General features: G+C 41.8%; 1 protein-coding gene across 3 annotated transcripts; it reads right to left on the bottom strand.

Moving 5' to 3' along the window:
• Positions 1–3,923: 3,923 nt before the first annotated feature.
• LOC118086126 (arylacetamide deacetylase-like 3) lies at positions 3,924–19,509 on the bottom strand. Of its 3 annotated transcripts, none has more exons than XM_088671729.1 (5): positions 19,229–19,509; positions 12,291–12,369; positions 9,544–9,760; positions 5,649–5,712; positions 3,924–5,097 (listed from the first exon to the last, which is right to left on the bottom strand). In XM_088671729.1, the coding sequence occupies exons 2-5, from the start codon at positions 12,303–12,305 to the stop codon at positions 4,323–4,325; spliced, it is 1,071 nt and encodes a 356-aa protein (XP_088527855.1). In that variant the 5' UTR covers positions 12,306–12,369; positions 19,229–19,509; the 3' UTR covers positions 3,924–4,322. The 3 variants fall into 3 exon arrangements, with proteins under 3 accessions (XP_088527855.1, XP_088527854.1, XP_034973296.3); XM_088671728.1 differs by lacking the exon at positions 19,229–19,509 and adding an exon at positions 10,823–10,983; XM_035117405.3 differs by lacking the exon at positions 19,229–19,509 and having other exon boundaries at positions 12,291–12,683.
• Positions 19,510–21,390: the final 1,881 nt, after the last annotated feature.

Genomic DNA, 21,390 nt, shown 5'->3' with positions numbered 1-21,390 from the left:
TTGTGATTTTGCATTAGGTGAATGGAGGATGAGGAGATGTTCCTCACTGAGCTCTAGAAACCTGTTTGCTGAGATTAGAGTGAGGCAAGAGTCACAAGCAAGGCAGCAAGACATGTTCACCACTACAAGCAAAGCCAGCAAGTATTTGCATTTGCCAAAAATTAAAATCTGTCCATTTTTGGTGTGCTCACAGAAAAGAAGGAGGAGGAGGAGGAGGAGGAGGAGGAGAAGAAGAAGAAGAAGAAGAAGGTGTTCTAAATCATTATTGGTGAAAAATGGTGCCATTCTAAGAAAGGGCATCATAAGAACAGTCCTACTGGATCAGACCAAAGAGCCGCCTATTCCAACTGGGTTTCTAAAACTGCCAAATCATTGCTCCACGATGTAGGTAAAAAGGTAAAGGTAAAGGACCCCTGGGCGCTTAAGTCCAGTCAAAGGCGACTATGCGATTGCGGCGCTCATCTTGCTTTCAGGCTGAGGGAGCCGGCATTTCTCCACAGACAGCTTTCCAGGTCATGTGGCCAGCATGACTAAACCGCTACTGGCACACGGAGGACTGTGACGAGTGCCAGAGTGCATGGAAACACCGTTTACCTTCCTGCTGCAGCAGTACCTATTTATCTACTTGCACTGGTGTGCTTTCGAACTGCTAGGTTGGCAGGAGCTGGGACAGAGCAACGGGAGCTCAACCATTGCGGGGATTTGAACCGCTGATCTTCCAATCAGCAAGCCCAAGAGGCTCAGTGGTTTAGACCACAGCACCACTTGCGTCCCACATTATCTCAGTATTGTCTGCACTGAATGGCTGGGAGTGGTTTTCCAGAGTTTCAGCCTGGGAATCTTTCTCAACCCTACCTGGAGAAGCTGGGAACTGTCATTCATATATTGCAAATAGGACATCAACAACCATTAAGCCACCGACTTACTAAATTCTCTGTCGTAAGGGAAATTCAAGTTTAAACAGGGCAGTGATGAAACTGGTGCCAGTGGCATTGCATGGATGCCTCCCCTCCCCCCAAAAAATCACCTTACGAAACTAAGGACTTGTTCACGACCACCAAATTTAGATGGCTTTAAAGGGGCTTCAGACAAGGCGAATTGGTCTACTGGACAGGTGGACAGAGACAGTGGGCAATGAGCCTGTTGGAGGTGGGCTCCGCGCACCAATCCACCAGGGAGTGTAACACTTGCTGTGCCCCGGGTGCCAGTAAGCCATGCTACAGCACTGGTTAGCTATTGCGGGGAACAGGGAATTGGTCTCGATGAGCCAGGAGGGGGAAGCCTTTTTCAATACAAGGGCTGCATGAGCCACGCTTCCAGGCACAGGACAAAGGTCTAAAGTGGTTGTCGCAACAAGTGTCGCTCTAGCAGTAAAAGTGAAATGTGTCTACATACACCCACATTGTACACAGCTTTCTCCACCCAGTCAAGCAGGGCGGCTGAATTCTTCTCACTCCTGGGGAGAGGCTTTTTATCTGATCCAGCAGGCCTGCTTTTATGTTTTTGCCTTATCTGCACATCTGCCATGTGAAGTGTAATCCTGGATTTGCAGCAACAAAACTGGAAAATCACCTCCTCTTCCCCCCTCCCCCCCCCCAACTCCAGAAATGCTCAACAACTTTGGAAATCTTCAAAAACAAAAGCTCATCAACTTTGGCGATTTTCTCAGAAAAGGTCAAAAATTTGTTTGTGTCCAGATTTTAAACTTCTTGAAATATGGCAACCCACTGGGACACAAGGGCACTCTCCTCTCCTGTAGTTTCCAGGGGCTGGTATTGAGAAGCATTCCATCCGTGGAAGCAGAGTGCAGCCATTGTGTCAATTGTTATACAAATCCTGAGGTGAATGTTCATAAGTGTACAAGATAAACACACATGCATAAGTACATAAGACCTGAAATAGTACAGAACAATCCTGAAGCCAACTTGGCTCTTAATGGTCCCAAATATTTCCCCTGCAGAAGGAAATATGCTGGAAAATCTTTTCCCATAGTTGTTTTCACATACAAATTGAATCAATCCTGACAAATGGGCATATTTTGTATGTGAACTGGATTAAAGAACTAAGGTATTTGCCATCTCAAGAGAATGGCTCAGATTTGCAGGATAAGGCAATCAGAAAACCTTTTCAGCTATCACTCTCAAATTTCTGCTGTAGGCCACTTCTTTCTGTGGTGCTTGTGTGATACTTTGGGGTGGACTTCTGGCTAAGGGGTTGGGCAATTTCTAAAGTCTTCAAAAGCTGTTACACACCTTTGTTTGGGACGCTCAGCTCGTCACAAGGGAGGGATTCTGTTGCAACAGAAAAATAAAGGTTTTGCTTGCTTTCCTTCTACTGGTTCCTGCCTCCACCCATTTTCCTCTGGTTGATAATGGATGTAGGAGACACTGAATCCCTTGACAGAGAGTTGGGCTGTAAAAGCCATTCTCAAATCTTTCTATCAGACTAATAGCCATGGATAGTCTTCTCCAAGAATGTGTCTTATCATCTTTTAAAGCCATATAGGTTGGTGGCCATTCTATGACCTCCATTGGAGTCGATAAATTGATTGGTTATACAGGCATCCCTCCATCATGCATGGATTGCGGGTGGGAGGGGTAGGTGGAACAGACACATCAGGTGATGGAAGACCCCCAAGGTGGCATCCCTATGGTGCCCCACTGCCTCCACCAACAGCAGGGAAGCAGTACCAGAATTGGCATTGATTTCCAGTGAGATCTCACCAAAATGACATGACCATAATTTTGGAGCATATCAAGGAGGTGTGGGTCGCGGCACTGTGTTTCAGTGGTTCCACTCCTACCACCAGAACCATTTCTAGAAAGTAGTTGTGGGAGACCACTATTTGGTGCCATAGGAACTGGAATTTGGTCTTTCATGCTATTTAAATATCTCTATCAAGCTGATGGGAGTTGTTATCAGGAGAGATGTTGTGAGGTATTATCTACACGTGGCTGACACCCATGTCTTATTCCCTATGCTGTTAAACATCTCTATTAAGCAGCAGGGAGTTGTTGTCAAGAGAGATAGGATCAGGGATCATCGACATGCGGTTGACACCCATCTCCATCACTCTGTTCCATCTAAATTAAGAAAGGCAGTCAAATTGTGTTATACCATGCCTTGGGTGGGATGATGAATTGGATATAGGCCAATAAACTGAAACAGATTCCTGAAAAGAGCTGAAATGAGTCATCTAGGTCAACCACCTGCAACTCAGGAATCACACCCAAAAATCCCAAACAGGTGACCATTCAACTTCTGATGAAAAACCTCCAATGAAAGAGGTTCCACCGCCTTCTGACCAAATCCATTCCGATGTTGAGCAGCTCTAATCCTCAGAAAGTTATTCCTAATGTATAGTCCGAATCTCCTTGCTTGTCAGTTGAATCCCTTGGTTCAAGTCCTACCCTCTGAAATAGCAGAAAACAAGCTTGCTCCATCTCCCATGTGACAGCCCTTTATATATTTGAAGACAGCTACTATATGGCCTCTCTGTTCTCTACTCCAAGCTAAACATATCCAACTGCATCAATGATTCCCTATAAGGCTTGGTTTCCAAACCCGTGATCAACCTGATCTCCTTCTTCTGCACATATTCCAGCTTATCAATTATCCTACTTAAATAGTGACGCCCAGAACTGGACACAGTCCTCCTGGTGGGGTCTGGTCAAGGCAAAATGGAGTGAAACTGTTACTTCTCTTGATCTGGACACTAAACTTCTGTTGATGCAGCTTAGAACAGCATTAGCAGTGCAGATCTCCAGCCAACCAATAAGTACTAAAATAGAAATAGAAGGGTGAATTGTCCATTTACAAAATTCATATAGTGGTACCTTGGTTTTGAAATGTAATTCATCCCGTTTGAATTCCAAAACATTAAAAACTCAGCATGGAAGCCTCAATACAGAAAACTCAATATGGAATCCGCATGGCACATTTTACTTCGGAGGCAAGATCGAAAACCGAAGCATTTACTCCCAGGTTTACAGCATTTGAAAAGAGAAATGTTCATCAACTAAGCCGTTTCACTTTATTAGTGAAAACAATAGAGAAATGCATTATATAAGAGCAAATTGCTTAGAATCATGTGTATATTAGTCAAAACTCCATACGAAGTAAAAGTGTTTATTAGGAAAATTACACACTAAAGTGCTGGTGAATTTTCATGAGGAATTCCCCGCTGCCCCCCAAGAACCACATTTTGCTGCATAAATATGGAGAAATTAATATAAGATTAGAAAAATGAGAAACAATCAAAAGCTGAAGTTGGCAAATTCCCCCGTCCTTATGAGTGACTCACAAAAGCAAGAGATTTCCTCTCATAAGTTTTTGACAAAGTCTATGATGCTGTCCATTAATTCAATTGCAGCGGGGAATGTGAAGAGGCCTGCATCAAAGAGGCTTATCACCCCATGAAACCCATTCTCAACATGGAACCAGCTGACTTTCACCCCATTGTCCTCCAGACGTTTCTTGTATAGTAGTCCGTCGTCTCGTATTATGTCATACTCGCAGCTCACAATTAGGGTTTCAGGAAGCTTCTGGATGACAGAGTCCTCAGCAAAAAGACAAGAAATATCAGGTTCCAATATCTCTGGCAGTTGCCTATAGACTTCAGGTTCATAAGGAGCAAGTGGGACTTGCTTGTAGCCTCTCCCCTTAAATCTCTCTGGAAGGTTGTCTGGACTTATCCACTTCCCATATTTCAGCCTCAGTGAATCTGGCACATGAGAGCCCTTCAGGATCTGGCCTGTCAAAGAAGGGTCCTTTCCACTATACTTCAGGCCAAAGTAAGCAGCTTTTTCCCGGGACAAGACGGGAATTGAGTTGTTCTGTTGATGGCAAGGCAGGTTGAGGTCCATAGCCTGTGTATTAGGATAGACCAGCACTTGAGCTCGTAGCTTTGGAAGGTCTGATCTCTCCACCAATTTCTGGGCAACAACACAAGCAAACGTGCCCCCAGCACTGTCCCCACCAACGATGATCTTGGAAGGATCCACCCCATGGGAAGCTGCGTTTTGAATTAAGTGTATGGTAGCAGCAAGGCAGTCCTTGTACTGAGCGGGGGGAAGATGCTCAGGAGACAGGCGGTAGCTGATGAATAAAACAGAAGCAAAGAGGTAATCTCCCAGAATCTTTTCCAAACACATTCACATAGGATTTCAAGAAGAGCCTGCTGGATCAGTTATAGCAGATACAATGCAGGTGAAAGTCAGCTGGCTTATGCCCTTTTAAAAACTGACTTTGTGAGCTAGCAAAAGAGTTTAGGGAATGCTGGGGAAGCAGAACCCTGCAGGATTGGATCCATTTGCCACTTGGAACTTTCCCTCCTGCTCCTGTTTAGATGCAGGGGGCATTTCCCAGTCTCTTCCTGACTGTCTGTTTAAAAGCCCTAACTGAACATTAGCCCCACTTCCAAATTGATTCCAGGCTGGATCTGGGTTGGGTGGTCTCCCAGTTGAGGCTGATCTGGAGGCACTGGTTAGCTCTGATTTTTCAATCACAGAGCGGAACGTTGACAGCTTTCATGGGGAGCCTCTTTTTCCTGCAAGGAATATGGCAAGGGATGCCACCAACAAATACGGTAGCATGCTGGGCCCCTACACTCTTTCCCTATGAAAGGCAACGTGGTTGCGATTACTTACCCAACGGACACAACCACTGAATCAGTCTCCTTGGCGATTTTGCTGCAGACGTCTTGGTAAGACTCTAGCAAGATGAGAGGGAAATTTTAAATAGCGACGTAATTATCTGCTGCCTCCACTCTTGCCTTAAAAAGCACGTTTTTGAACAGCAGTCTTCTGATACATAATGTATTTGCACATGCAGGGTTTTTTTCCCTGACATAAACCTTTTTGTGCATATAAACTAACAGGAGTTTTCTGGTGTATCAAGAAGAAGAAGAAGAAGAAGAAGAAGAAGAAGAAGAAGAAGAAGAAGAAGAAGAAGAAGAAGAAGAAGAAGATGATTTTGGATTTGATATCCCGCTTTATCACTACCCGTAGGAGTCTCAAAGCGGCTAACAATCTCCTTTCCCCCTCCTCCCCCACAACAGACACCCTGTGAGGTGGGTGGGGCTGAGAGACTTCAGAGAAGTGTGACTAGCCCAAGGTCACCCAGCAGCTGCATGTGGAGGAGCGGAGACGCGAACCCGGTTCCCCAGATTACGAGTCTACCGCTCTTAACCACTACACCACACTGGCTCTCAGTGTCTTTGTAGAGTGTCTACAAAGTTCTAAAGATAACAATGCAGCTGGGATGAGCTCAGGGAATTATCTATCTCTCAAAATCGAACTGCCCCAAGGACTGGGGCCTCATGTAATTAATTCTTTTGTTTCTGTACTTTCTCTCTCAGGGAGGATCTACATACAGGGGAAAAAACAGCACACGCTATAAATAAGACAGAAATTAAATTGTTATAACAAAAGAGAAAAATCCCTAAGGAAAATCGTGTTTTGAAATTTCCTGCTCTCTCGCACCAACTGGTGTTGCATGTTTATAACACATTCAAATCTTTTTTTTCCTTTTTTTTTACTAATACAGTATAACTGAGTCTTTCTTCTATACTTATTTTACTTGCTCTGTGTATATAGTACGTTTAAGTTTTATTTTCCTGTTATATTTTGCTGCAACTGGATGTGAAGAGACTTTCATTCCAGGGATCTGGAATTGTAGCATCAAGCTTTTTTTGCCTTAGTAAAACTTTACTGATGGAGTATACTGAGTCTGAGTCTTTTTGGAACCACACGTCTTTTTGGAACTGTCTACACTGCTAACCCACCATGCCACTCGGGTTGAGTGGGGCATGAATTTTGACCAAAAAACCCTCCCTAGCCTTAAGAGATATGGGGCACAAGTCCAGTGGTTTGCAACTTTGCATTTAATTAACACGTTATAATTTGTGTGCAAACTTAGGCCAATTTTCAGAAATAGGGGAAAAAAACAAGTGGTTATCAGAACCTCTGAAATCCCCACCTCAAAAAAAAACAAACCAACCTCTCCAGTCAGCATGGTCCACAGTCAGGGATAATGGCTGTTGTATTTCAGGAAGCAAGATCAGCAAGCCCCCCATTATGAGTCCCCACTTCTTCACGTGTCATTTGATCCTACCATTCCTTCCTCCCACAGTTGCTACTTTGCAAGTTGCAAATGGGATTTGTACCCAAGAGTAACACGGTTAATTGACAAACGGCAAAAAATGTCCTTGCTGTTGCGAGATGGAAACCTGGCACAAGTCCAGTTTCGGGTTTTGTATTTCTGAAAGTTGAGCTAAGTATGCAAATAACTTAGCACATGTGGATGGGGTAACTGTGGGGTGGGGTGGGGGTTGGGTCAGGTGTAAACGAGGGGGTGGCCAGGGGTGGGAAGGTGGCTGGGTTGGTAAAGCTCATTATCTTAATAAAAGATAACGAGGATTGCGGAAGGGCTAAGAAGAAATTCCTGAGGTTTGGGATGGGGGCTGGGCTAAGCCAGAGCTGAGTGATAGGGGGCATTGTTGTTGTTGGGCAGAAAAGAATGTTGCAATATTTGATTGGCAGCTCTAACCTCTTATATTCTCAGCATCTTTCGGTTTTGCCCCACTCTCTTGCAAGTGTTTGAATCTCCCTCCCACCCGCCGCTTTTTCTGAAGGTTTTAGCCTGACATTGCTTTGCCTTTCATGGGGTCACCTGTTGAAGGGGCCCCAATAGGAATTTTGTCATTTGGCTGATTGGCTGTTGCCATTTGGTTTTTGCCTACTGCTTAGCAAATTGTCACAACTTGATAGGTTGGCGGTTAGGCTTTGGTTAATAAATTTGGTTAGAGGAGGGGTATGGCATCCAGATGCCTACGCCCCCCCCCTACTTAATGTTGCTCCTCATAGAAGTATTCCGTTAAAGGAATCCTGGGGCTCTGGGGCTCTAGTCTATACATCCCCGCCATAGGCGGGGCTGAGGGACCATTACAGAGCATGAGCCTTGGGGAACATTCCTGGTTGGGGGGGGATGCCTGGGCCAAGCTACCTCCTCTCCAATGGGGTGTTTACTTGACTTCCTTATACACGTAGCGAAGTCGGAGCTGGTCCTGTCCCAAGCGGGACAGAAGGAAATGGTCCTGTCCCAAGAGGGGGACAGATGGATTAACCAAATGCCTAAGCCAACACTCAAAATTAAATTGTATTTAAACAAAGTTGTGGCCAAAATAATGCCAAAAACCCAAACCTAAAATAATGTGTGTGTTGTGAGTTATTTAGGGGGGATTTATGGTAGCCTCGTCACGCAAACAGAGCCATCAGGAGCAGCAACCTCGAGTTATTATATACATATCTGTGAACCTCCTTGAGGTTCTATGAAATCAAGTGGCATATGTATTTTATAAAATGAATCATCAGTGGGGGGGCTCTGTCCCTCCCCCAGGGGCTGCTTGCTGGAGTGCAGCTCTCCTGACCCCCGACTACTGACCAGTGGAGATGTGAGACCTGGGAAGCCATGATAAAAAGAGGCTCCGTTTGTTTTTTCTTCCTGTTGACCTAAGTAAGCATATAGAATTTAAATGGGAATCAATCCCTATGTTGAATGCAAATAAAGATAAATTCCAGTAAAAATCAGGACAAGGTCCTGTTTCGACTATTCTTCGTCAGCAAAGATTCACAGGTCAAAGTGTACCAAGTATGAAGGCAAACATACTTGGTACACTTTGACCTGTGAATCTTTGCTGATGAAGAATAGTTGAAACAGGGCCTTGTCCTGATTTTTACTGGAATTTATCTTTATTTGCCTCCAACATTGGGATTGATTCCCATTTAAACTCCGCATCACATCAATAAAACCTTGTGAAGATTTTTTGAAATCCATCTTCTTTTGGCCTGAGTTCTTGCAATTTATCGTTTATTTCTGGACTTTCCCAAGAACTCCAATTTCCACTCTAAGTAAGCATATATGCATATAAATTAACATATGCTAATCCAAAAGACATGTATGCCCCTTGTCTTCACAGGAACGACCACCAACACTCTTGTATCTCAGCCCTGAAAACCATTCTACATGGGTTTACTGAGTTCAATGGGACTTGCCCTTTTCAACAGGGAATGGACTCCCTTGGAAGGTGGCAGGCTCTCTTTCCCTGGAGGTTTCAAAATAGAGGTTGGATGGCCATCTGTCAGGCCTTCTTCAGCTGTGATTCCTTCATTGCAGAGTGTTGACCTAGATGACCATTTGGGATCCCTCAAAACCAGGCATCCCCAAACTTCGCCCCCCCCAGATGTTTTGGACTACAATTCCCATCTTCCCCGACCACTCGTCTTGTTAGCTAGGGATCATGGGAGTTGTAGGCCAAAACATCTGGAGGGCCGCAGTTTGGGGATGCTTGCTCAAAACTCTCTCATTCCATGATGCTACATGGGCTTACGAGTGCAATAGGGCTTGCCTCTGGATAAGTGTTCAAAGGCTCACAGCCTTAATCTCTTACCCAGTGCTTTTTCTTCTTCTAGAAAAATAGGTACTGGTACTCACCATGAATTTTTACACTTTTTAACAACAACAACAACAAGGCATGGCTCTTACCGATGCTTCCAACCATCCCAGCACCTCCATGAAAGAAAACAAATCCTTTCCTTGGTCCAGCAGATGGTGCTTTGGGCTGATAAACCCTCACTGGCACCCCGTCGAAATGCAGGTCTTTGGCAGAGAGGCTGGGATCCACTCTTTTATTCTGGAAACTCAGGAGGAACCGGGTAAAGGCAAACTGGCTGCAGACACCAAGCTGCTCAAGACACCTCGCCTGTTTGGCAACGGAAAAGTCTAATGAAAACAGTGCCCACATTTGCATCCACTCACCATGGGGTGTATCCAACTAATTCAATCAATCAATCAATCAATGTTTATGACAGTAATCAGTCAGCATAAGTATCCAGCTAAGTCCTACTTAAAGTAGACCCATGGAAATGAACGAGCCCATGTTAGCCATGTCCATTAATTTCAATTGGTCTTATTAGAATGGGACTATCATTAGAGACAATGAGTGATCCAATGGTTTGGCTTGATGTTGAAACCCAAAAGCTTTCCTAAACCATGGTTTATTTAGCCACCCCAACCCAGACACCAGCCAAGCTACAGATGCAAAAGAAGCCAAGCTTTGGAGAAACAATCCACAATCTGCTTGTTTGCCTATGAAACAATTTGTGGTTTGGTAAAGAAACCATGATGTAAACAAACCATGGCTTAGTGTGAATAATATATTAGTCTCTTTGTGTATCCCTCTATGGGATGAAAAGAAAGCCCTTTTTAAAATTTGATACAACATAATATCCTAATCTCATCATCATCAAGCAAACTCATTGGTTTTACTGATTTTTTTGTATGTTGTATTAAGCAGTATATGAATTACTTAAATATATAAACTATTATTAGTAGTATAAAATACAAGATAAAAACACAAAAAGTTGTTGTTGTTGTTGTGATGTAGAAGGTCTTAAGATTAAAAAAGGCAAAACCAAACTTTTGGTAAAAAATATATGAATGATGAGAGTAAAAATAAATTACAAGATCTGTCAGGTCCACAGATTGAAAGGAATGTCAAGTATCTAGGTGTATAGTTAGCAACAAATAATATAAAACTGTAAAAAGATAATTATTTAAAAACCTGGGAAGATATTAAAATAAATTTGCAAATTTGGGACAGAATTAAACTTTCACTGTTACGTAGAGTGTCAACTATAAAAATGAATCTATTACCAAGAATGTTATTTTTGTTTCAATCAATTCTGGTGATTGGCAAGACAATGTATAGCAAAAATATATTTCTAAATATATCTGGCAAGGGGGAAAACCGAGAATAAAATACCAAATATTGATAGATGCAAAAGTGAGAGGAGGTTTCTCCCTGCTGCATATGAGATTATATTATGAAGCATCTTGTCTTTGTTGGTTGAAGGAATGGATGACATTGGAGAATCCACATATCTTAGATTTAGAAGGTCACAGTAATACTTTCGGTTGGCTCGCCTATTTGTAGTAAGAAAAGGTGAAAGAACACAAAGGATTTACAAATCACATAATTAGGGAAAAAATATAGAGTATGGGACAAATGCAAAAACTTCCTGGAGACAAAAACACCACTTTGGCTCTCACCATTGGAAGCCATAGCAGTAAGGAAAAAGAATATGATAGGTTAGACAACTTAGAAATTTATTAAAAACAAGAGGGAGGAGAGTTTAAATTAAAATATTTTAAGGATTTATTAGGAAAGTTAACATGGATACAATATCATCATTTGAATGAAGTATTTAAGAAAGATGGGAAATGAGGGGTTGGGGAACAAATATTACAATTGGAGAGAGATCTGTTGGAATGTAATGAAGTGCTGTCTAAAATGTATAAAATATTATTGGATTGAGAGACAAAGGATGAAGAAGAAAAATCTTCAATGATACATTGGGCAATAGATATTGGTTATAATATAGATATGGAAGTGTGGGAATGATTGTGGGAAACAGCTATAAAATTTACAGCATGCTAAGAGAAAACTATGTGAGTATGTTATATAGATGGTATCTAATAAACTGGCAAAAATGTAAAAATCTAAATCAAATAAGTGCTTCAAATGCAAAGAGAAAGAAGGTACTTTCCACCATATGTGGTGGTCTTGCAGTAAGGTTAAAGCTCACTGGGATATATAATGAATTGAAAAAGATGTTTAAAATAACATTTGTAATAAAAAAATAAAAAATAAAACCAGAAGATTTTCTTCTGGGAATTATAGGGGTAGAACTATCTATTCTAAACAGTATACAAATTTATTCATGTATGAAATTACAAGAATGTTATTTGCCCAAAAATGGAAAAAAGAAGAAATCCTGGCAAAAGAAGAATGTTTACTAAAACTCATAGACTATGCAGAAATGGTGAAAAATAAGAAATCAAGATAACAAACTTTTTATAAAAAGAATGGTAATGGTTTATTGAATGTGTACAAATAAGTTGTAAACTTTAGCAGGTTTATTGTAATAACCTGCAGTTTCACAAGAGTAAATAATTAAAGTAGATGAATAAAATGATAAGTTAACGTAATTTGGAATATAATATACAGGAAATGTAAAAAAAATTAAGGAACTGCAGAAAGAGGAAGAAGGAAGTTGAGTTTTGAAATGTTAAAATGACTCTAAAACTATTGAAATGTATATAACTGAAAATCATTTTTTTAAAAATTAAAAAAATTAAGATCATCATCATCATTTCTTAATCACCTTTCACATAAGAACGTAAGAATAACCTCCTGCATCACATAATAGCTCAACAAGTCCCCAACTTACCACAATGACCACCATAACGACATTCCAGTGAATGACCCGAAGCTTCAATGGACTGTCAAATCCAGGTGGGATTTTACTCCTGGAAAGATCATAATAAATTGCGAAGGAGAGAAGCAACAGGAAAAGAATCCCTATAACTTCAATCACCCCAAGCACGAGGCTTAGAAGAAGCTCCATTTCACTGTTCCAAAGAGTGCAAGGGAAACATTGAGTCTACAATGGCAGAATTTCTACTGTATGACTCCACCAGAGGTATCTACTCTACTTATTTGTCTGTAGGCTGGTTGATGAAGTAATTCTCAATTAGCACACACACTTCCAGGCAGAAATTTCATCCATCCGAACACCAACAGCAATTCCATGGGTCTTGGCAGTGGCACAATGTGTGATGTTCTTTTCAGCTTATTGAAGTCTTTAGTCTTCTGACTAAAGGTGGGAGTAGTTGTTCAATAGGATTAGTGTGCAATGCCCGGCCCAAGATTTCCTAATCTTCAGACCCGAGGCCCATTCCTACCCAGAGATCCCCAGGGTGGAACCTAAACCCTTGTATTTTCAAAGCATGGGCTCTTCTCTTAACGCACGGTCCTCATAGCGCAATGCAAATCCATGCTGAGATGAATTATACCTAAGACTACCAGATTCCAGATATGTTACCATTCATTTAGCGTATTTCTTAACACCCCCACATTCACCATGCCATATTTGTAAATATGTGTGTTTCCTATCTTTCAGAAACAGGATGTGGGGTTAAATTGCATGCATGTCAAGGGGAAAAAAATCTTCTGCATGACATAATTGTCGGTAATTATGGCTGAAGTCATGATAAATGCCTTAAAAAAAAAAAGGTACTGAACCTCAATATTGCCAGGAAGTGGAACAGGGCTTTGAATCCTTCTGATTCTTCCCCCTTTTTGTCCCCCTGTCAACAGGTCTTAAAGGAGTTCTTGTTGCTGTTGCTGTTGTTACCATCCACACACGAATTACAACAAGAAGAAACTCAAAATATCAAAAGCACAGGAAGTAAACCACAGATTGCTAGAGGAAGAGCGCAGGATTATTCCTGCCTTAATGTCGAGCTTTGCACTGAACAGGGCCGTCTTTACCCGGGGGTGCAAGGGGTGTGGGGCACCCGGGTGCCAAATTCTAGGGGGTGCCGGGCACCCGTCGCTGAAGCCTCCTACGCTCTTAATGATTTACCTGTTATGAAATAATAAATAATTTTGATCAAGATAGAAAAACAAAATACATATATACCAAGGTATTACCAAAATGTACTGCGTATACCTACTGTTTCACTAAAGGACTTTCGACTTTGTGCACTAATTTACCAAAGATGGGCCGCACCAGTGACGGCACTTGTCATTCACAACGGCGGCTCTTGTCAGACTCAACAACGGTGCTTGTCATTCACAATGGCGCCATGCACACGAAATTAACTCTTACATCAAAATATTATGTTACGTATTGCATTGAGCTGCTATGTGGCAACGGGGTCAGTGGCACCTTTGACACAACTGATGTTTCTCCTAAGTAGGTGCCTAATCAATACTTATAAGCTTAAGTGTGGTGGTGGTGTATATTTAAGTATAAGTGTATTGTAAATAAATGAGCAAATAAAAAAGTTTTCTTTTTCCTCCCTTCTTTTGTAAACAAGCGATAAGGCGCGAGCATAATAAAAGTCAATTTGGGGGCTAAACTAAATTTGAGGGCGCTGGGCGAATCTTTGCGCCCCGGCAGCGCATGTGCTAAAGGCAGCGCTGGCACTGAACCCTGTTCAAATTCATTTTGTTGGTTTTGGCCCAATTTTCCAATCTATTAAGGTCCTCTGGAATCCTGATTCTATGCGCTACCCCTCCTTTTTAGTGTCATCTGCAAGTTGGGTGGGCATCATTTCTATTCCTTCATCTTGGTCATTTACCAAGACGTTGAAGAAAAAAAATGGTCCAGCATTCAGTTCTCACAGCATTCAATTAGATGCCTATGGGAAACATGCACAAGACATGAGCACAAGAGCATTTTCCCATCCTGCAGCTTCCAGCAACTGATATACAGTAGCATTGCTGTTAGTAGCTATTGGTGGCATGTAACTGGCTACCCTAGAAGTCCGGGGATAAAAAATGCAGCAGCCAGATTACTGGCTGCAGTCCTGTTTAGAAATTGTATAGCCCCCATTTTCAAATATCTGCATGAGTTGCCAGTACATTTCTGGACCCAATTCAAGGTGCTCAGGTAGGTGTTCACAGCCCTACATGATTCAGGCCCCAAATACCTGCGCGACTGCCTCCTTGGGTGTGCTGGCATTACTCAGTTAGTAGGGCAGGGAACTCTGAATCTCTCTCTTTTTTTCCGTAATAATTTTTTATTAATTTTTCACAAAATCAAGCAAATCCAAAAACAGTTTCTTTATATATATTAACAAACTATATCATTTCATCTCTTAACATACATATAGTAATTTTTACGATCCGTTACAAACCCAATACCCAAATAATTTTGATAAATCTGAACTTCCACACTTCCTTACGATGTTTTGATAAATCTTTTGTTATTAAGTTGCGCAGTATTCCATTCTTTATTTGTTATACTGATTACCTTCTAATTACTTTTATTATATTCTTTTCTTTTTCTTATCCTTTTATACATAAATTTATTGAATAAACATTGTATTTATTTCTTTTTCTGTATTCAAGTCAATAAAGAATCTTAAATTTCTGCTATGAGGTTGTATTCATTTGCCCGTGTTTCCAGTTACCCAATTACCTTATCCATATATGTCTTAACTTTTCCCCATTCTTTCTCATACAACTCGCTACCCTGCTGTCTCAGTTTAAATGTTAATTCCGCAATTCCCATATACTCTATCATTTTCTTTTTTTAAAAAAAAAAGTCTTTTATTCCAAAATTCATTAAAACAATACGAAGCATCTTCAAATCAATCCAAGTACATTCGTATAGACTTTTTACATATTTCGTTGCTTAACTTTGAACAATCAAAAATCAAAGTTACGGAACATCAAGAAAAGAAAAAGAATGGAAAAGGAAAAGAACAGTATAAAGAAAAGGAAAAAAAGACATAAGAAAAAAAGAAAAAGGAAAGAGAAAAGTTCAAGTAAAATTGGGTTAAAATCCACACACAAAAATTCATCTCAAAACACAAAACTTCTACTGCTTTCAGCACAGTAATTTATATTACATCTTTATCCTCCTGTCAAATAATATTTTAATATATATCCAACCTTTAAGCCTATCTGACACTTATAATCTTCGTAAACATCTCCTCCTTACAAGGTTATTCCAGGCATAGCCAAGTTTTAGTCCCCTTGTCTGTTTTCTTTAAATAATCATTTAAACATTCCCATTGTTTTTTAATCCTGTCTTTTGGTTTTTGTCTTATTATGTCAGTAAGTTTCGCCAGTTCCAGGTATTCACATAATTTGTTTATCCATTCTCCTTTTGTTGGTATAAGGGTTCCTTTCCAATTTTTGGCAATTAACATTCTGGCGGCTGTCGTCGCATATAAAAATATATTAGTTCTATCATGTGGTATATCACTACTTAAAATGCCCAGGAGGCAAGATTCTGCTTTTTTAGAGAAAGGTGTTTTTATTAACTTTTGAATTTCTATATGTATCATATCCCAATACTTTTGCACCTCTGCGCATGACCACCACATATGGAACAATTCCCATATACTCTATCATTTTCTTACGCCAGTCTTGCAGCGTTGGGATTTTGTCTTGTTTCCATACCTGTGCTAAAGTTAATCTTGCCCCTGTAGTAGCATATAGGAATACTTTTATGTCATTTTTCTGTACATCCTTACCGTGGTGGTGGGTTCAAGCCCCACGTTGGGTGAAAGATTCCTGCATGGCAGGGGGGTTGAACTAAATTACCCTCATGGTCCCTTCTAACTCCACAATTCTATGATTCTTACACCTTTCAGGTGCTAAGGTGGGCAAAGGGGGCCCTCTTGGGAGCTCTCCTGCCCTCAAAAGCTCAGGGGGCTTGTGTAGGGCATCCTCCGTGGTAGCCCCTTAGTGGTGAAACTTTCTCCCTGCAAGAGGTTCAACTGGCACCTTCAATAGAAATCTTTCAGGTAGCATTGAAGATGCACCTCTTTACTTTGGCTCTTCATACTTCAGATGTATATTTTCTGAACCCCACTTTATTTCTTTGACTGTCAATTACTTTAAACTGTTTTTAATACTGTGCTTCATTCTGGAGCTTTGTACTGCTCAAGGCAGGAAGCTGGGTTAGACTGCAGATGTGTCAAATGCATAATTTTCCTAGCTTGCATTTTGAAGGGTAATTATGCTATACAGGTTGCAATAATAATAAATGATTCCATCCATTTAATTTACTTAATGAAGGTAAACAACAATTACAGATGGTGAATGAAGTCAAAGCTACTTTATAACTCTGATGGGGCAAAAATATTTTCGCATTCTTATAGAACATGGACATCCAATACCGGCTATAGATTTGCAGTATTTTTGCATGTTTAAGATGTCTCATGGAACCACATAAAATGTGAAGCAATGTGAGCAATCAGGATAAATATTTTGTATATTATTTATTGAAAAAAGGAAAAGTACAAGATTACAAACGTACAGATAAGACACAAAAAAACCAGGAAGAAACAAGAAATGGTGCCCATGTAGAAAACAAAACAGAACAACAACAAAAATTATATATATATCAGGATACATGCAATAGTATCCTGGATACATGAGGTATCCTGGATACATGTAGAAAACAAAACAGAAACAACAACAAAAATTATATATATCAGGATACATGCAATAGTATCCTGGATACATGGGGTCATGAAGAGTCGGACATGACTAAACAACAACATACATGCAATAGTATATGAGATACTCTTATTTTGTAACATTGAGCCGCTCAAGGCTTATTGGCAACTGTGTATGAAAACTGGTAAGTAATTTTAAAATATAATTTATTCATTAAATCCATTTGCCACCTGTCAACAACAGGGCAGCATACACCAATCAAAGCAATGCAAACAATAAAACCATTTTTTAAAAATACTCTGCTTTTACAAAAACAAAAAAACAAAAACCCGTGTTTAATATGCAAAATGTCCAAGAGCAGAGATCTGGACTGTGCTAAGAACATACTGACACCAGCCTTCAGGTGGGACATGGGGGAACAGAGAACAGGGCCGGACCTTCCATTTGGCAGAGTGAAATGACTGCCTCAGGTGGCAGATTCAGGGGAAGCAGCAGCAGCAGCAGCGCATGTCTGTCCCTCCTGTGCCTCCCAATGATTGCTCTGTGGCTGCTCAGCCTGTCCTGGGAACCCAAGTCTGGCCTGCTGCCTCAGGTGCTGTGGAGGATTCTATCCCATCACCAGTGCAAATAAAATTCAGCTGCCAGCCCAGCTGGCTCCTGTCCCTGAAATGGGAAGGGTCAGGCCCCAGCTAAGGGAACAAACTTCCAGGAGAGGAGGAGCGAACTTATGACCCTCCAGATTTATTGGACTCCATCTTCCACCAGTTCGTTAAGGGTTCTTGGAACTGTAGCTCTCTGAGGGGTGAACTACTCTTCCCAGGATTCCTTGGGGGAAGCCATGTGCTTTTAAAGTATGGAAGAGCATAGCCTGCATGGTTAGAAGCCACTGATAGCATAATGCTCCATGAAATTGTTTGAGCCCTTTAAAGCCAGCCAAGTTGGGGGCTATCACTACCTCTCCAGTTAGTGGATTCCGTGGTTGAGCTAGGCAGAGAAGCACTTCTTTTTGTCTGTCTGGAAAAGGGATGTAATTCAAGATGTCGTCTCACTTCATTTGGTTTTTGCAAATTATGGAGTCTATCCTGCTTCACAGCTCTTTCGCTTCCGTAATATTTTAATGCTCTTTCATGCCTGCATGCTACGCCTCTGTAAAATTTCATCATTGCTTTTGAAAGCTTTGAAGCGCTCTTTGTAAATGAGGCTTCTGGGTGTGTGACCAATAACACATTTAGAGTTACATGTTATTTAGCCGATTACATCCATACAATATGCAAATATGTGTCACCATGCAAAGGATCACAATGTGTGTGTGTGTGTGTGTGTGTGTGTGTGTGTGACTTTTAAGCAAAAGCACCTTCCTTGCTTTTATAATGACAGCAAATGAAGAATGGAAGCCATATAGGTATAGGAAATAGAAAAGTTGTTAGCTATATTATGATGTCATATCCTTACTATACCAATCTGTACTGGGGAAGGGGTGTGTGAATAGAAACTGCAATAAAAACGATATATCAAAAAGTAAAAAGGAACCTTCTTATACATTTTAGTCAATTTGTTAGGCGCCATTTAAAATGCTTGTACAGAGAACAAGCATCTACTGCTTGCTCTCTTTGCAAGCATTTTAAATACAATGCGTTCAAACACACATTTAATATCTTTAACGAGAAGGTCCTGTTGGATCAAGCCCATGGCCATCCACCCAGTATCCTGTTCTCACAGCAGGCAGCCAAGGGCAACCGGCAGGTAAGAGGTTACAATAGCACTAGCACTCTAAATTACAGGGAAAGACCATCTGGGGGCATCACAATCCCACAAACGCTCGTTCAGTGTGCACTCACTTCAGTGAGGGCACAAAATAATGAATTGCACATCATAACCATTTTTTTTAAAAAAAAAAATGTGAACTTCATGCACATCCCAAGTCCTGAATCTTCCCATTCTCCCGGCTTCATAGGATGACCCCCATTAGATTCTAATACCATGGGGACTTTGCTATTAAGTTGAAATTTGCAAGATCCAGGTCCAGCAATTAGGAATTGCAAGCTATGTGGAACCCGATGGCCAGCCTATGCTCTATGTAGCTTGAAATTGCTTTGCCACCTTTGCAGCACCTTCTGCATGTTTCCCTGTGGTATTTTTTTAGAACTGGGGTCACACAAGGCCCTCTGGGACAATAATTCTCACCTCAGACCAGTAGTTCCAAGGAGGTGGGAGAACGTACACAGAAGGCTCAGTGTTTGGTTTGAACAAGGACGGCTCAGTTTGTAGATCAGCTACAAGCATGCCAGTGTTTCCGCATATAAATAAGAAGTGCTGCAAATTGGGAGGCTGGGGAGGAAAAGAAAGGTTGGTTATTCAAGCATCAAGAAATCAGGTGATGCCATAATGACTGGTGTTTGTCTCAGAGGCTGGCTGAGAAAGAAAAACACAGTACTGTACTTAAAAATATGGTGCTGATAACATTAGTAGGAGGCTGTCCAGTGCAAATTTGCACAAGAGTCATGGAATCATAGAACTGAAGAGTTGGAAGGGACCCTGAGGGGCATCTAGTCCAACCCCCTGCAAGGCAGAAATATGCAGCTGTCCCATATGTGGATCGAACCCGCAACCTTGGCATTATCAGCACCATGCTCTAAACAATGGCTCCAATCAATTTTACAGATACATAACCCCCTCCACACGCACCCAACTTTTTTCTCTTTTCTTAGTGCTAAATGCATAGTCTTTAAAAACAAATCATCTTTCAATGCCACTTTGTTATGTTTTAAGCCTTCTGGGCTCAGGCAGCATTTCAATCAGCCTATGATTCTATGTCTCACAAATCCTGGTGCTCTTCAGATGTTTTGTCTCCAGGGAGACAGCTGGAGTTGATGGGGGCTGTAGTTCAAAACCTCTTCAGGACACCAAGCTGCGGAAGGATGATTTGAAAGTATCCCAAATTCACTCTAATAGACCCTGTGTCTTAGCTGCAATGGTCCACTGATGTGGTATCTATTGCTTGCAAGGTCAGAAATGCCCTTTTCAAGCCCAGATGTTATACAACCCTCCTAGCTGCACCAGTGTACAGTGTACAGTTGCCATACACAGGGCTGAGGTGGAGAAACTCATGGCTCTCCAGCTGTTCTTGGACTCCAGCTCCCATAAACACCAGCCAGCAGGGCCAATGGCCAAGGATGATGGGAGCTGTAGTCCAGCAACATCTGGAAAACCATGGCTGCACCACCAGTCACCTGGGCTTTGGTGTTTTTCATTCTCATTAGAATTTCTCATCCTGACAATTCTTTTGCAGGCACTGACCTACGATTTCAAAGTATTGGTTCTAGGAGTCCTAGGTTGACTTGGGGGGGGATGCTAATTGTTCGACACACTCTAGGAGTTGAAATAAATAAATAAACAAATAGCACTGAAAAAGCCAGCTGACATTTGTGACCTGCCTGCCAGATGACGTTTAGAAGTGAAGCGTTCAAATGAATGTTCCGAGTTGCCTTTTCACCAAAGACTATATCAGTAATCTTTTTAGTTTAGTTCAAGGACTTTGTGGCAATGTTTTATGTAGGGAAATGTAGGAATTAAGCTCAGTTTTGCAGAGGTTTGACCACAGTGTACAAATGTTTCTCAGGGACATGGCCAGCTATTCCAGTTTTGATATCAAGATGCTAGGAAATTAAGTCCTACCTTTTTTTCTGCAGAAGCAGTCAAGTGGCGCAGGCAAGGACGAAGGGAGAGAGGGAGCAGCACATCTGGGTAAAAGGTGGGGTACTGTATCCAAGAGGGCTAAGGCTCTCATGCATTCTTCTGTGTGCCGTTTCCCTATATTGTGTCCTCTATTCCAGGAATCCCTGTATTGCAGTCCAATTATACAGACCTGTGCGGTGTGCAATTAAGCAAGTGTGTGTGGGCAGAACAAGTCAAACTTTATTTGGTTACTTGGTTGGTAGCATGCAGTGTCACAATAGGAGAGATCGGGGGGGTCGCAATGGGGGGGGCAATGGGGGTGGTCCAAGCGGACTTTTTACCAGGAGGCTGGAGGCTCGGCTTGGGAGTCGCAGGGGTGGGGGCGCCAAGTGGCAACCCCCCCACCGCACCACACGGATTGGAGTCGCTGGGGGCGGCGATACCCCGCTACGTGACACGCATGCACAGCGTGATGCTGCACATGCGTCGTTACATGGTGGGGTATTGCTGCCCTCCCCGCACCTCCAAAGCCGCACGCCTCCAGCTACAAAACTCCAGGTAGAAAGACCACTCAGCGCAGTCCAGCTTTTACCTGGAGTTTGTAGCTGGAGGCGCACGGCTTTGTAGGCGCGGGGGGGCAGTGATACCCTGCCACGTAACGACGCATGCGT

The sequence above is a fragment of the Zootoca vivipara genome, chromosome 6 (genome assembly GCF_965207765.1).
Source record: "Zootoca vivipara chromosome 6, rZooViv2.hap1.1, whole genome shotgun sequence".
Lineage (NCBI taxonomy): Eukaryota > Metazoa > Chordata > Lepidosauria > Squamata > Lacertidae > Zootoca > Zootoca vivipara.
The sequence above is the reverse complement of the archived record's forward strand: the minus strand, read 5'-3'. Positions and strand labels throughout refer to the sequence as shown.

Excerpts from the sequence above, each read along its gene's own strand:
- LOC118086126 (XM_035117405.3), bottom strand. The coding sequence starts at position 12,467 with ATGGAGCTTCTTCTAAGCCTCGTGCTTGGGGTGATTGAAGTTATAGGG. Across the intron at positions 9,761-12,290 it reads TCGTTATGGTGGTCATTGTG|GCGAGGTGTCTTGAGCAGCT; the intron begins GTAAGTTGGGGA and ends GTTGCCAAACAG. Across the intron at positions 5,713-9,543 it reads TGGGATGGTTGGAAGCATCG|AGTCTTACCAAGACGTCTGC; the intron begins GTAAGAGCCATG and ends TCATCTTGCTAG.